General features: G+C 39.5%; 1 protein-coding gene across 1 annotated transcript in view; it reads right to left on the bottom strand.

The window, feature by feature from the left end:
• The window catches only part of tenm1 (teneurin transmembrane protein 1), a 178588-nt gene that overhangs the window by 43121 nt on the left and 119846 nt on the right, over positions 1 to 15621 (bottom strand). The window contains 4 exon segments of the mRNA XM_034690429.1: positions 3832 to 4064; positions 9269 to 9289; positions 10061 to 10313; positions 10753 to 10896. Coding sequence (XP_034546320.1) covers positions 3832 to 4064; positions 9269 to 9289; positions 10061 to 10313; positions 10753 to 10896 — 651 coding nt within the window.

Here is a 15621-nt window from a genome sequence, read left to right on the forward strand (position 1 = left end):
CGGACTGAAGTGACACCTTCATGAATATTCTTATAGTTTTTTTCATGCACTATGATGCTGGTCTATTTTTGAACTTAGTGTGCAGCTAACCTGCGGTGGTGGTATGATTGCAGAGTAGAGTGCTTTAGAGTGAGCTGACATCATAGAATTATATTCATTGGGTGTTTATTATTGTGTTTGAAAGCCACAATCTTTGTCCAGTTTACTGGCACTTTGAAATGACTTGCGTTGGAATACAAGGCCGAAAAAAACGCTTTGTTTTAATTGCTACCTGCTGACATGAAAGTTACAAGAAGAAAACTGGCAATTACAATAACTCTGATATGACATGAGCGCAACATGAGCAGAGGTCTAATCAGACAGCAGAAGAGTCTGTGCGTGTGTGTGTGTATACCGTATATTACATTCAGTGAACTCATGTGGAACACTGAAGCTGCACAGAGTCAATACTTCAGAAAGGAATATCAGATTTTATATGGTTGACAGATTTTGATATAATTCTTCTCCTACAAGAGCAAAACAAAGAAGGTTGTTGAATTTTCAAAGCTTTACAGTTTGTGAGTTATGGTCTATTTTAAATATGCAGTAGACCAGAGGGACTCAAGTCCAAGTTATATAGCCACTTGAATGGTTTGTTTTTAAGTTTCAAATAAATCCAAAATTATAAACAACAGTGTTTCTGTACCACAGAAATGTACATGTGAAGTGACTGCTTCAAACCCGGGGTCCAAACACTGTGATGACCACTGATGTTAGTGTTCATTGATGAGTGTGCTGCGTGCGGTATGTGTCATTCACTGAACTCATTGTTGAAGTCTTGGAATCTCCGCAGTATGATGAAGCAAACATGTTGAGGATGTGGAGGACCATCCTCTGCACACAAAGGGCATCTTGAGCTCGGCCTCTTTTTGTTCAGAGTGTGACAAAGTGACAGTGAGCTTCCTGCAGAGACAGGTTTTCTTGGAGCTCAATCAACTCAGTTTCTAAAGAAGATGTATTAACCCTGGGGCAGATTCTCTGTGCTTCCATCAAGGATTCTGACACCTTTGACAAGAAACAGCATTTCTATGGACAGTTGCACAATGTATTCACATACCCAAGTCCACAAAGCATATTGGAAAGTTTCAATCAGATCTTCAAGGATGTCAGCGTGGTCAGGACTGGATATTCTCCTCTAGTTTCCTCCAAAACTTTTAGAAAATTTTGAACAACCTCCCTTATGTTTGAACATCTCTGGCTTCCTCTGATTGCAGACACTGCAGACATGAGGCCACACTGTATTGTCCCTGCTGTGAAGCTTGACATTAAGGTTGCTGAGGTGGGACCTTATCTGTCACAAATATAACAGCTTCCATTTTCTCTTCATTTTACAAGAAATCTACAAACACTCTGCCTTTTGCATTTTTTTGCTCAGGCAGAAAAGGTCAGGCTGGGCTGATGTGGAGATGATGCCTTCGAATAGTTGACAAGTCACATCAGAGTTGTCATTACTTCTGAGTACATCACACACAAAACTGCTTGGTGGATTTTGCAGTGATATATCCGACAAGGGCGGTGAGTTTTTAAGCGTTAGACAGATACCCCCTCTCCCTCCCTGTCATGGATGGTCATCCCTGTTGATTCATCCATGGCAAGTGAGATGAATGGTGCCTTTTTTATGCCATCTAAAAGTTGCTGGGGCAAATCTTCAGCAAGAATCTCAGTTCGTCTTGCTGCAGAGTGCGCTATCTGATTTATTTTCCCTCTCATTTCATCCTTTTTCTTTCCTTCTAGCATGGCCTTAAACACATCACTCTTACACTCGTTCATTACTTTAGTGTCCAAAAAAATAGCTTCTTGTGTTTGCAGATGACTCAGACTGCTCTCAGATAAGCTTGCACTGCATGTTCCTGCTGTGTCATGGATTTTACAATTATTCTGCCGGTGGCTTGGTGTGACGTCAACTGGTTTAGTTCTGTGGTTCCTGTTTTGGGGATAGTTTTGTTCAATGACAGGATAATTGAGCGTTGTGGTGGCATTTAGTGCTGCCTCTCCTATTTCTGCCAGTTTTGACCACTTTTTGCATCAGCTTGTTTAAACACTTGCTTTTTGAATTTCTACAACTCACTAAGTGGAAAAGGTTGAAGTAGGCCAGGTGATGTAACATGTTGCTGTGTGTCACTCAAGAGCAGGCAAGGTCAGTTTGCTTGAAAATATTCTTGGTCAAGAATAAATTGGACTGCAGTCAGCAAAGGGCTTATTTGTAAAGCAAACACTTGGACTTGTTGTAATAAGAATAGCCCAGGTGAAAGTAATAACACTAACGGTGGATTAATTCCACTGAAGTGTCCCTGTGAGCCATGACAGTTGGCCAAAAAGCACAAAAACTAGGGTCCTGAAACTGGAACACCTGACTGAACTGCTGCCATGACTATTAGTTATATGAGTCACACCTGTGTTTGTCCTGCTGTGACATGCCAGAGTGTCTGCTGTGGAACAGGGGGGTAGCATTTTGGCAAAAGCAGACTATTTTCTTTTAATCTAACCAACATTTTGTAACAAATAGTTATTTAATAACGTGATAAATAATTACTCCCTTATTAAAAGTGCCTTCGTCCTGCAATGATTATCATTAAAATTGGACTGAATTGTGGATAAATTAGTTTTCAAAAGTGGTTAAATCAACTCATGTTTAAAAAAAAGTGATGATGGCAGGGTTGAGAAAGAGATACAAGCAGCATGAATCCATCAATCTACCCCCTCTGATGTGAGCAGAACATGCTGCTGGTGGGGATGTGTGGAGTGTTTCTGTGGCAAAACACAGCAGGGTCCTTGAACCAATTAAGCATTATTTCAAAGCCACTGAATGTCTTTATAATGAAGCGCTTACAATGAAAATGCTATTTTACTAATTATATGGAGAACAAAACTTTCAATGACTGTGTCTTTTGTGAAAATGTAATACAGGACTTAGTCATAACAGTAACACTTGTGTTGCGATTATGCTTCAGAGAATATATACCCTGGATAAATATACTTATATTTTAAAGAGAAAGAGAGCCAGCACTTAAAGTTAGAGGCCAAATCCAAACATAGAGGGGCTGTGTTGTAATCAGTGTATCTTTGGTCTGACAAAATAGTTCATTCAGAGTTCACAGTTATACATCATTCATCATTCATAATTTGGGAAGTCGGTCAGTGATATTTCTGAGGATGGTAAGATTCAAGAGGGTTTGGGATTTTATGAAAAGACAGCAACCCACTGAAAGGACATGACACAGAGAGAATCTGAAGACAGAGAATGTGACCAAAAAGGATCAAATGTGATCACACAATACTGTCATAATATATATCATCCCACTTCTACATATATCACTATTTACCAATGATATGATGGTGAACAATGTTGAAAGTGTTTCAGAGAAACTTTTAGGGTTGTTAAAGTGACTTTATATGAGATCGTGATTATAGCTTCTGTCCATCTCACAGAGATCCCCACACTGAGACTGAATGTACTGCAATCTGCCAAGCACGAAATTGTGGGATGTGGTGAATCACATGCAGACTTTCTTGAGTTTTTGTCATGAAATCATGAAAATATAAATGTATTCCACCTCAGTGTAATGAGCTGTTTTGGTAAAACTGTATCGACCTTCAGAAAAATCCTAATCCTGCAGCTCGGTGTATGAAATAACATAAATATTGATTTTTGACTACTGATTCCAAATCCTGATGTATGAGCCTTGAGGTGTGAGATTGTAAATGTGATCCATCCTCATGGCAACAGTTTCTAGTAACTGTGCACTGACTGACAAAGTGACTTCATTAGATGTAGTGTCTTTAATCTCCTACCTCGAGGGTTGTTGAGTGCGGCCTCAGTAGCCTTTCTGCCCTCTCCACAGTGGCTCTGGTCAAAAGGTAGACACTGCTCTCCCGTCCCAGCCACCACCTCCAGGTTACGAGACGGATCTTTTGGCTGCCCGAGGTTCCTCACCCGGTACACTCTGCGACTGCTGGTGTCAGACACGTAAAGAACCTCTCCCATTGGATCCATAGCCAGGTAGTACTTGTGAGCAGGGCTGGTGCTAGTAAGAGAGAGTGTATATATTTAGTAGAGCACTAAGTTAAGACACCAAGTAAGTTTAGAAACGTATCCAAGTATGTAGCTGTTTGCACATTTTTTTTATTTTTAATGAACCAAAAACGGCAACTTATATTATATAAGAGCCTTTTTCACTCAAGTTCTTATTTTTTTTACAGTTTTTTTCTTACATTTGTACCCAGTAAACCAGCCTTGTTGAGGGAATTATTTTTGTCTCAGTGTTACTGACAAGACAACAACACAAGTTGAACTGTAGGAATTCATAGGCATCAAGTTCTCCCATTAAATAGCAAAAAATGAGCAGCTCCAGGAGTCTCATATTTTAGGATTTAACTACAAGATGAACTTCTTCACATTTCCACAGCGGCTGATAAAAAATGTATTTGCAGGTTTGTCATGAAAAAATGTTAATAATCTTATGAATTCAAAGTGTAAGATTAGTTATGGGTTCGCCTTGGATGTCACTACAAAGTTAGAATCTAGTGCAGCGAAGCCACTGCAGATATACATTTATACATACCTTTCATATATTACAAGACTGAGAGCTGAATAAACCTGACGAAATTTCTTCAAAGAGTTTACAATATGTGACATTTATATCAAGGCACACATTATATAAACTAAATGAACAATCAGTGCACATTGACTGTTAAGCATAATTCATGCAATTATGCAATTCTACTACAGCTGGAAGCTCATTGAACATTTCCATGTAACATATTTTGTTGCAAGAGTTAAGTATAGTGCATTCTAAGACTACTTTGTGAGTCTGCATGTGTTCCTGTTTTTTTTCTATTATACAGTATGTGATAATCATACAATTTCCCTGATGCTTTTTCTGTTTTCTATTTATTTGGACTGCTATGGTACAAGGTCCAGAATAGGAACTGAAATGAGAGAAACAGGAACACAGGATGCACAATAAAAGGGAGTAAGAAGGTCCATGACTAAAATTAAACCTAGAACATTCATACAGCTAAATTTGCCCTCAGCCAAACGAGCCATGTGGACACATGATTGTCTATTGTTCAAGTAGCTATTGTTAGTTTATCAGGGGTGAGAGCGGAAAAGAGACTGGGAGTCTATTCAGCGTAATGCACAAGATACAGTATGTTGTGCAGAGGAGGAACCATGGAATGGACCATCTACTTTATATTGTGTTAATAAAACTGCCTTTTGTCCTCAGTTTAAGCCTCAGGCTTAGGTTAGCACACAGTGTACACTGACTTCATTTACCCCTGTATTGACTGTGAGCTGGATGCTGTACTTTGTGTAGGAGGAGTTTGGCCCCATGGGCATTAAGCTGTACAGAGAGGACTTGACTTTTTGCAGAACATAATATGGTCTGCAGTTCAGTAATTACATTAAACCTCTGATATTGTCTATGTGTTTTGTTATTCAGACATGAATGCAGTTAAAGCAGAATAAACTGAGAGTGAAAATACATTCTGAACATTGTTACTATCTGAGAGCCAAGTAATAACTTTGGAGCATGATTTCTAATGTCAGGCAGGTCTGGTCAAAGGCTTCCTGCCAACTAAACTGTAAAATGCTTTTTTTTAAAGTTTTTTTCTTTTCAATGAAATAGTCTTGAAGAGAAATTTCTGTGTCAAGGAAAGTATCTCTAATGTCAAGCTTTTTCTTTTTCTCAATTAAGTGTATATTTACACTTTTTACCAACCTAAGAACATTGTTTTATCTGGCACTTTATATTTCAATGCAGGTTACTAAGAGGTTCCTATTATTTCCTGTTTATTTTGGACAGCAGCTGCATGCTGTGACACTGTTCTGCCCTGATTAACCCTCACTCTCCTCACTCTACAAAGAGAAAACTTCCTTTTCGTATCAACCTGAACCTTCTCACAGTCAAGAAAGGAAAACACTGCAACACAGGCAAGGGTGCTGTCAGTCATCTAGTCCATTAAGTGCATAACTGTTTACAGAGCTCAGCACTGAACTGCACATACATAATTTAAACTTGATCCTAAGAGAGTTATTCACCGAGATTCAAAGTGTGCCACTGCTCAGCGCAGAATATCATATTTGTTGGGCATCCTGAAGCTACCGTGAGCAAAGCACAGCACACATAACAGATAACACATCTCTTCACCTGTCTTTTACTCATTTAGATGCTCCAAATATATTTAACCAGTGGAGGGGAAATGAGTGATAATAACAACACTAGCACAAACAATCCTCCCGCCTCGATTCCCTTGTTCCTTTGCCACATAAAAACAAAGTGATGATCAGAGTTGATAGCCATAGTGATCCTACTTTCTCAATCGACTGTCTGGGCTCTTAGATAATACTATATAGCACTACCTCCCCTATTTGCTCCACTCCTCGCTCAAACTCTTGAAGGGAGAGCACAGACAATGGTTTTATAGTGAGTACATCCCATATTGTCTCCCCTTAGAGAGCACCTTGTTTTGAAGCCCTGTTGGCTGATAGGCACTTTGCTGGGAAGAATGTGGAGGGAAAAGCTTTGAAAGCTGAATATGGATGAATAATTAATGTATCTGACTTGGAAGAACAATAGTATAGAATGAAAGAGAAACACTAACATGCTGCTAACAGTAAAAAGCTGCTGCGGGAGGAAAAAAGGAGGAAACAGGAACTGAGGAAGAAACCTCCAGGGTGAGGAGAGGGCATCCAGAGTGCCTTCAGATGAATCCAGTTGTAATGGGCTAAGACCAGTGGTTCCAAGTCTGTTTTTCTTCAAAGCTGCACCCCCAGAGCTCTGTGGGATTAACTGAAGTACCCCTTGACTGACATAAGCTTTTATGTTTTAAATTTGCTCATTTGAACTGTTAAAGTTGAAGATTAAATAACTTTAGAGTATTATGGCAGATGAAGATTAAAATTAGCAGTTTGGCTAGCCAATAACCACTACTTTGAGTGGCAGAAGCTTGCAATTTAGCCATTTAGTCATACTTTGGAACCACTTAAGAACTGCTGTTTTTTGTACAATATATCCTGTACATTAGTTTTTCACTGGATTCATGCACATCAAGTCAAATAAACGACTGGTTCTCATCCCTTTTGAGTCAGCACCCCAAACAGTAAAATTGTAGGTTATGTGTTATAACCATGACAGCTCAAGCTAGAGCCATTATTTGCAGCGATCTAACACGCTGCCAGTCTGAAACAGAACCAGCACAACTTATGTCACTGTTAGAGGCAATGTCATGTAAAAACCATGACCCAGTCCAAAATCTGTTTTCATTCTTGTGACCCCTTCAGGTTGAGAATCACCAGACTAAACGATGAGACGACACCACCCTTGTTAGTCTGCACCAGAATTATCAGTTGGTTTAAAATCATCACTCATTTTTTATTACTTGTAGGCTCAAAATACCGATTGAAGTTTCTTTTTTCTAAGCTGTAGCGCAGCCACAAGCCTTTAGCCGGGGCTGAAGCTTTGTTTAATGGTGACTGCCGTAATACTATAATGCTCTACAACCCATGTAAACAAACACAGATGGCTGATGACGTCAAAGACAAAGTTGTGTTTTGGCTGTGTATTGTTAAACTGGAATACAACCAAAAGACTGGAGCAATGTTCAGCACAGGCATCTGAAAATTAATCTGCAAGGGGGTCTGAAGGCTGGTGGTGCTAGCTAGTGTTCTTGCCTTTAGAGGAGTGGGTTAGTTTACACTTAAGTTCCATTTAAATGACTTAAAGCAGCTGTTGGTAGGAATGGTGTAAAAAACTGTACCTTTTTTCTGCTGGGTTTGGAGAAAAGGTCATAATACCAATCGGTATCTGTCAGTGAAGTAATTTGAAAGTATGGCTAATCTCTGTGTTTTCCAATGCCTTTGTATCAAGTAATGTTATTATTCCCCTCGTTCCCGTTATCACCAATCAGAGCTATTCCCCAACCCTCTTTCCTGATTGGTCGAGTGGCAGCCCCACTACGACGCACTGATTGGCTGGGAAGCCACTACTTCCTCATAGAACTTGCACAATGATCTTTTGTGGGCGGGGTTACGACAGCAGAGAGGGGAGGGGTTGTGTTGACATTCGAGATCTCTCTTAGAACTGATGTTTCTATCACGACTACCAACAACAGCTTTAAGTAATAAGTTGTTTCAGAATATCTCCACTTTATAGTATGATTTATATGTTCATTTGAGCTATTTTTGGCTACTTTTAGCTAACTCAGTGATATGGCTGCCTATCCTTCAAGCTAACTTTTTTGAAATATTTATCCATTACTTTAAGCTAACAGTTTTTAAACACTGTGTATGAGCATGCTTTAAGCTACCGGTTTTCATCTCTTCTTCCTTGCTCTAGTGGCTAATTTTCAAAACATTTCATAGGCAACATGAAGTATCTCAGAATAAAATAACTTTATATTTCACTTTCTTTGTATTCAGACTCATTTGTTGAGCTACTCAACAATCTTTCACTTAGCCTCTGGCAAATGCAAAATTACCACCCAATGCACGAGTATCTCTGGTTGGGAATCTCTGTGCAGAAAGTGTGATCAATTTCTCCTCAATAAGCTAAGCCATTCACATTTCCTAACCCACTGCATTATGTACACACCTACCCATTCAGTACAACCATAAAAAACCTTCCAGGTTATCCTTTTTGCATGGTTAGAAACTTTGGCATCCTGGAGATATGGCATCTTGAAAAATTCTCTCTCTTTTTAAATCGGATAAACCTATTCTGTCTCTCTCACAAACACCCACAAGAATACGTGCACAAGCAGTTCAACATAACTCCTGATAGTGCAGCGCACATAGACACACCAGCAAACAACTGCACACATACACACACAGTGCCTATAACATCTGTCTAATCTTCTGTTGAACACGGTGTATGGCTCTCACACCGCTATCAAGGCTCAGGGCCAGAGATGATGTCGAGGCCATACAGGGCCTCAGGCTTTCAGTACAACTCAGGAAGAGAGTGAATTGCTGCATGCTCAAATCAGACCCCTAGTAATCCCCGGAAACATGAAATCCTTGACATTTGGGCTGATTTCCAATTTAAAAATGTAATATCCCCTAGTGAAATTCAAACAAGGATTTGATAGATCTGATTTCAACCTGAGTGCATGCAGATTGTGCAGTTGTGTTTGTGGGAAGAGGGAAAGTCAGGTCAATATAATCATATTGTTGTACATGTTTGTTTAGTGCAGCAGTAAGACGAAGGTATTAATCATTAGTTCTCACCTGTGTCTGGTGTCCCGGTTCCTGATGATAAACAACAAAGGATGTTTGAAAAGGAGAAAAGACAAAGAGAAAAATAATCACTTATGATTTTAACGAGAGTCACACAGAATTTCATATGCTACAATAAGTCCATGTTTCTATTATAAAGTGAGATTAAGGTTGACTTAGTCCTCTACATAGTTTCACATTAAATATTAACCCAAACAGGAGGCTTTTGGCATTCCCTCCCAGAGGACTGGGAAGTATCAAATACAGACACTAACAAACCCTTGTCTGAACCAGAAATATTAGTCAGAGATACAATAATAACAGAGAAGAAGAAGAGAGTAAAGTTACATAAGGAGAAGACTTTACAGGACAAATGACTGTGCAATCCCATCGAGATTCTACGCTTGAGAAAACACAGAAATAGAGAATGTAGTGCCTGCAGCGTGGCAGAAGATATCATCGTCATAATCCAGAGAAAAAAATATCTTTGTTTCACGCCACCGACTTTCAGCCTCTCACATCCTAAAGAGGTAGATTAGAGTCTGTGATGTCTGAACCTCGTACACTCTGCCTCTACATGACAAACTTCAGAGTGTATTCTACTGAGATCAAAAAGATCACAAAAGCAGATGCCGAACATGCTAATACCAACCAGGCTAATGCCTTACTAACCCATATGTGCCCAGCTAATTTTCTGTTGATTGTGCTAGAGTCAATCAAATGCTCAGAGATCCACTGAGGGAGAGCCCTACCAAGATCTCTGAACTCTAATCTTATGGATTTTAAAACAATCATGTGTCTTACTTGAGTTCCAGTATGGTTCTGGTGTATCCATCAGGATGGACCCTGCGGATGAAGTTGAAGTCCCCCACGTAAAGAGAGCCGTCAGGGCCAGTAGCCAGAGCCACAGGGGCGAACAGCATCATGTCCCGAGCAGCTCCACTGCAGCTTGGGCTGCAGGGGACGCTGCGGTAAAATCCATTCCCCATCACAGTGCTGATGACAGGGGGCTGCTGGGAGAGGAAGACGTTCTCCCCGTTTCCTTTGTGAAGGATTCCTGATGGAGAGAAGGATTCACTATGAATATTGACAGTATATTGCTGTTATATGTTAAGGACGCTCTTTAATTGTGTTGGCTGTAAGGCAGAGTCTTCTCCCATGGACTCCTGCTTTAAGCCGTCTTGACTTTAAGGGCTACACAGCTAATAAATCTTCTCTGAGTTACACATGACATTTGAGTGGGATGTTGTGTGTTCTTTCATAAATATCAAATCAAATAAAGTATGATTGAACATTTTCAGAAGTAGCATTGTGACAGTTACTTATTATGCATGGTATTTGAGTCAGAGGAAGAAGAAATCTCATGTGTTCACGAAAAACAACTTTCAATTTCTTGAATTCATAACAGCATTTGCAGAGAAGGTATGTTCACCTGCTATCCTTCATCTATCAAAACAAAAGCTAAAACAGTACACATGCATGTTGTCTGCCCTCACCGCTGTGTATATTGAGGGCGTGGTTTTTGTCCAGGGACCACCCCCCAAGGTTTGAGGGTACCAGTTCAAATCCCTGCATCAGAGCAGTCCTCCTCTCCCACTGGATAACTCCAGGACATGACTCGTACTCATAGCCCACAGAAACTGAAAGGCAAACACAAACACAAATCAGAGGTTATCAGCAATAACCAAAACTTTGTGTTTTAGACCGGAGGTGTGAACTACTAAGCAAAATTAATGAGTCAGCAGGATATATGAGGCCTTAAGCCTCAACAGTTTTCAAAGTCATAAAGGTGGCTCTGGTTTAACTGACTGCCATGGTAACTTATGATACACGCCAAAACCACAAGAGGTTTGAGTTCAAAGTTTGAATTTCAAAGTTTTGGATTTTGATCAGTTCTAAGAAGTGCTCCCATTTTGCTTTTTCTTCTTCTGACAATACTCCTTAAGAGTCACATTTTCTCAACTGAGACAGATCTTTACTCTTTTGAAGCTAGTTAATCTGAACACTTTCAAACACAGCTGCACAAACAAGTGCAGCTGAAACTGTAAGCATGATGTTGTGTTTTTTACTCAAGATTCTACAATCATTTGAGGTATATGCAAAAAAATCCGACACCACTCCAGTCTTACATCTCTTATTATAATAATAATATTTTTTGTTTTCATTTAGGTGATATTGAACATTTAATTTTCATTCAGCAGATTATCCAAAGACTGGAGGATGATAAGGTTACGACAACTTCAGACTACTTTGATCACTTTAAGTTTGTGGCTAGTCTGCTGGAACTGATTCGCACTGATGGTATTGCTACTGGGTGAACACACAGATAAAAATTGATGCGTCTATTGGTTTTGTTCACACATCGTATTCAATCCATAAAATTCTGTCCACTTTGATTTGAACTGATCTGACATTAAGAGGCGATGCCACACTTATTTTCAATCATTGAGTGTAATGTTCCAAGCACCTGTTTGTGCCTGGAAACTCTAAAAGTTACCACATTAGGAATCAAGAAATACAAAGTCTAAAGAAATTCACACAATAATCGGTTTTCTGTCAGTATTTTCTGCAGCAACATTGTTGCCTTTTAACCCGGGTTTACACATTCAAATTAAAAACTGCTGTTGTGATACAAATGATCCCTGCTTTGGGCTTAGGGTTTTGTTGATTCAGCTTAGACTGTGTTGAATTTGCTTGGTTGTTTTATCCCTCTGCTCTGTTTGACACTCCAGCAACATAACTATACACTATGTAATGCTATTTGTACAGAACTTGATATCAAGACCTGACACACAAGCAGGCACATTCCCCATCTCTCCAAAACTATACTGTACTGAGTGGGGAGATGGATGAAAGGCCTGTGGTGAGACCTCATCAGTGTGTGTGTGTTTGAGAGAGATCAGTGAGAAGTGGAGGCGTAATCAGGAGGAGCCTGTCTTCATGAAGGAACCCTAGAATTAGCTGCTTGGCCTCTTAGTTGTAATGATACGCTGTGCAGCTTCCCACAGCAACTAACAACTATCAACAGCTTTTTTTTTGGCCTGGAGGGATAAAATATATTCAGACAGAAATGTATCACCTCAGACTTGGAATATAATTAAAGGCAGCAGGTGACAAAGTGTTTGGAGCTCTTCAGGATGTACACACACAAAAATATACACACACATGTCAATCTTGAATTCACAAGTCGCACATAACATGATGGAAGTTTCATATTTAGCCTCCTTCAGAGTTTGAAGATAACAGTACGTTTACTATAGGGCTGTACCTTGGTACATTCTTAAAAGACTGAACTTAAAAGACTTTCACCTCATGCTATTCTGTATCTTCACTGCTATATTCAACTTGCAGATGATATTTTACGAGCAAAATTTAAGATTACATTTTAACACACTTAATGATGCATTATTACAGATTAGACAGTCAAATTGAGAGAAACAGACAAATATAACTAAATATGGACATAAGTGCACATGTGCAGACAACATTTACATTTTGGGACAACATTTCAGGGAGTCTGTAGCAAAAAAACACAACAAAAATACAAATGCACTCTGCTAAAGACTTTCCACTTCACAAAACGACGCCATCATCAACGTAATGTTGTAATTGCACTCATGTAAAACATGTCATTGCAGACAAGGGCCATTGGGGATATGGAATTAGGCGCAGGTAGCTGCCTCACAATTTTATATGCAAGAAATAACCAGTTAAAAGGTTTATGATTTCACTTCCTCCTGTTGACAAAGCAGTATAAACAGCAACTCATCTAGTCCTGTAACACCGCCAAAGCCCATAACATGTTCTCATTTGTGGTGACTAATGTCTGTTTTCTTCAATTTGGTTGACGTGTCTTTCACTCAGCTCCTTGCAGGTTTCATCCCCTGCTAATTTTTGCACTTTTTCCAACTCCCCCTCTTTTCTCTGCTGGTCACTCGTCAGCGATTAATCACTAATATAAAGTGTTGTGCTCTCAAACAATAATAGTGTGTGATGAGTGGAGTAGATAGAGTGTAATGTTAAAAATGTCCTCCATGTTATCAAACAAGGCTTTTGAAAAATAACGTTTTAGTCCGATTGTCAAAAGGAAGAGTGAAATCATTAACAGTAAACTAGATGTGTATTGGTTTGGTTTGATGTGTGATGTGTGTGATCAGGTTGTCCCTAGCATTGTTTTTGCTATTCAGAAAAATTTATAACAGAGATCAAGGGGTTTTGACCAATCAGAATCAAGTATTTCACACAGCCTGGTGATGGGTGTGAAAGCCAGGTTATAAATGAAGTTAATGATATGCTGAACAATAAGAACACCTTGACACATCTGACACAAACTTGGTAGAAGAACAGTTGTAACTGTCAGTCAGTGGTTGCAGCAATCTCTCTTAACTCACTTCATAGTAAACCAACATGCCTGTGAATTGGCAAGCACTCAAGGGAAGCAGGAGCAAAGTCAGCATAAATACCAGCAGATGTGGTGGAATTCCTAAGTAGGGGCGCTCTCTTTATGTACAAACTGAGGAGATTCTCTTTAACGTGGAAAGAAACTCTCAGCGGGCACAAGGGGCCGACTTAAATCTTCTACTCAATGGGCACAATCAATAAAGTGATTGGGGAGGGAAAGTAATGGGTATTTTGGGACACTGGGGATTGTTAAAGGAAAAAAGGAACCGTATAGTGTCGGACAAAAGTTCTTAGTTAGGGAACTATCTCTAAGCTCATTTGAAAGGTTCATTTGTTTCAATTTTGTGTGTCTTAAGCTCTGATAGGCTTGTGATCTTTAGTTTTTAAAAGGACAGAAAAAGAACTTTGAGGAATTGAGTTCCAATCTATATGGATTTATAAAAACAAAACAAAAACACATCATGAAATAGGTCAGATTAGGGTTTCTCATTTCTAACTATTAATCCCACACTACATCTTATTTCAGGAACCTGTTTCTGGGCCTCAAAACTAAAGAAATTGCTTCAAAAGTTGCCATAAACACATTGTCATTAAAAGAAAGGACGATAAACCTGACAGTATTTGCAGAACAAGGCTGTTTAGGGACAAAAAAGGGCAGAGCAATCTCAAAGGAGAAGTGTCAGTGTTTCAAGAACTACTTCACAACGGAATACTGCTGTAGCTATAACATGAAACGACACAAACACACACATATACATATACACACTGTCTCACAAACAATATGAACGCACATTCAATATCACACAGGTGAAGGCTTTCATTCCCCTCTGCTGAAGCCTCAGGCAATGCGTTCACCCCAGCAAACAGAGCATGAGCTTGCTTTCTCTTACTCTCTGGCTCCGAGTGAGAACATGGAGGGTGTGTGTTTGCACACATATGTCCGCTCATGTGTGTGTCCGAGTGTGTCTGTGTCAGAGTGCCATCAAGGACATGGAACCATTAACATGGCAGAGTATGACTTTCAGCTGGAGTCAAACACAATGGGAACATCATTTTTAAAAACATGTTTTAGATCATCTCTTGTGAAACTTCTTTTTCAACTAGTGTTGAAGTACAAGGGAGTCTTTATTCTGTTTCTGTTCAAAGGGCTTTTTAAGGTAAACATACACAGGGTAGTTTTCTACAGAAGTATCCTTTCCTTAGCTGCTTTCACCTCAGCCACACTCAAGAAGTAGAAGCTTAAAATACTTAACTGTCCATAGGAAATGATTGCCTCAGGACACAAAATTAAATATTAATTTATTATTATTCATCTCAAAATAATAATACAAAAGCAGTTTTTCTGCACTTCACCAGTTGCACATTGATTTTACAGTTCTTTACTCTCTCAGAGGGTTTTACCCAGCAAATCCAATTCTCTCTCTCATTTTTAAACAGAATTTCTGGACTCTATTTTAGTGCTACTTCAGCACCCTGACATTTTCTTGCCTGGTTTGATATCTCGGTGACTAGCTGTGTGAGGACAGGGGCGGTTGAGGGTGTTGGGATGCCAATCAAGAGGCACATGTGCTCTTGATGATAAAAAAAGAGTCTCACTCTGTCCTCAGCCCACCTCCTCAGAGCAAGTCAACAGCTCAGCGCACTTGTTCCATAATTTTTTTGTTTGTTATATTCATCAAAACACACCCGGCTTCTCTGAAAACACAAAACCCCCTTTTTAGTGTTTTCAACTGCTCCTCAGGCAGCTGACGTGTGATGACATAAAAACACACTGCACAAAGACAGCCGTGACTTCTTCTCATTCTGAAGACAGACAGGATGGGCATCTAACTATAGAGAGTCTACTACATCTGTCAGTTGTTCTTTTTCTACAATATTTCAACATGCATGCACTTTCACTGTTGTATGCACGCACACATTTAGGTGGAGCCTCTCTGAAAATACATTTCTGCACATGCCAGGAA

Source organism: Notolabrus celidotus, chromosome 8, assembly GCF_009762535.1.
Source record: "Notolabrus celidotus isolate fNotCel1 chromosome 8, fNotCel1.pri, whole genome shotgun sequence".
Taxonomy (NCBI): domain Eukaryota; kingdom Metazoa; phylum Chordata; class Actinopteri; order Labriformes; family Labridae; genus Notolabrus; species Notolabrus celidotus.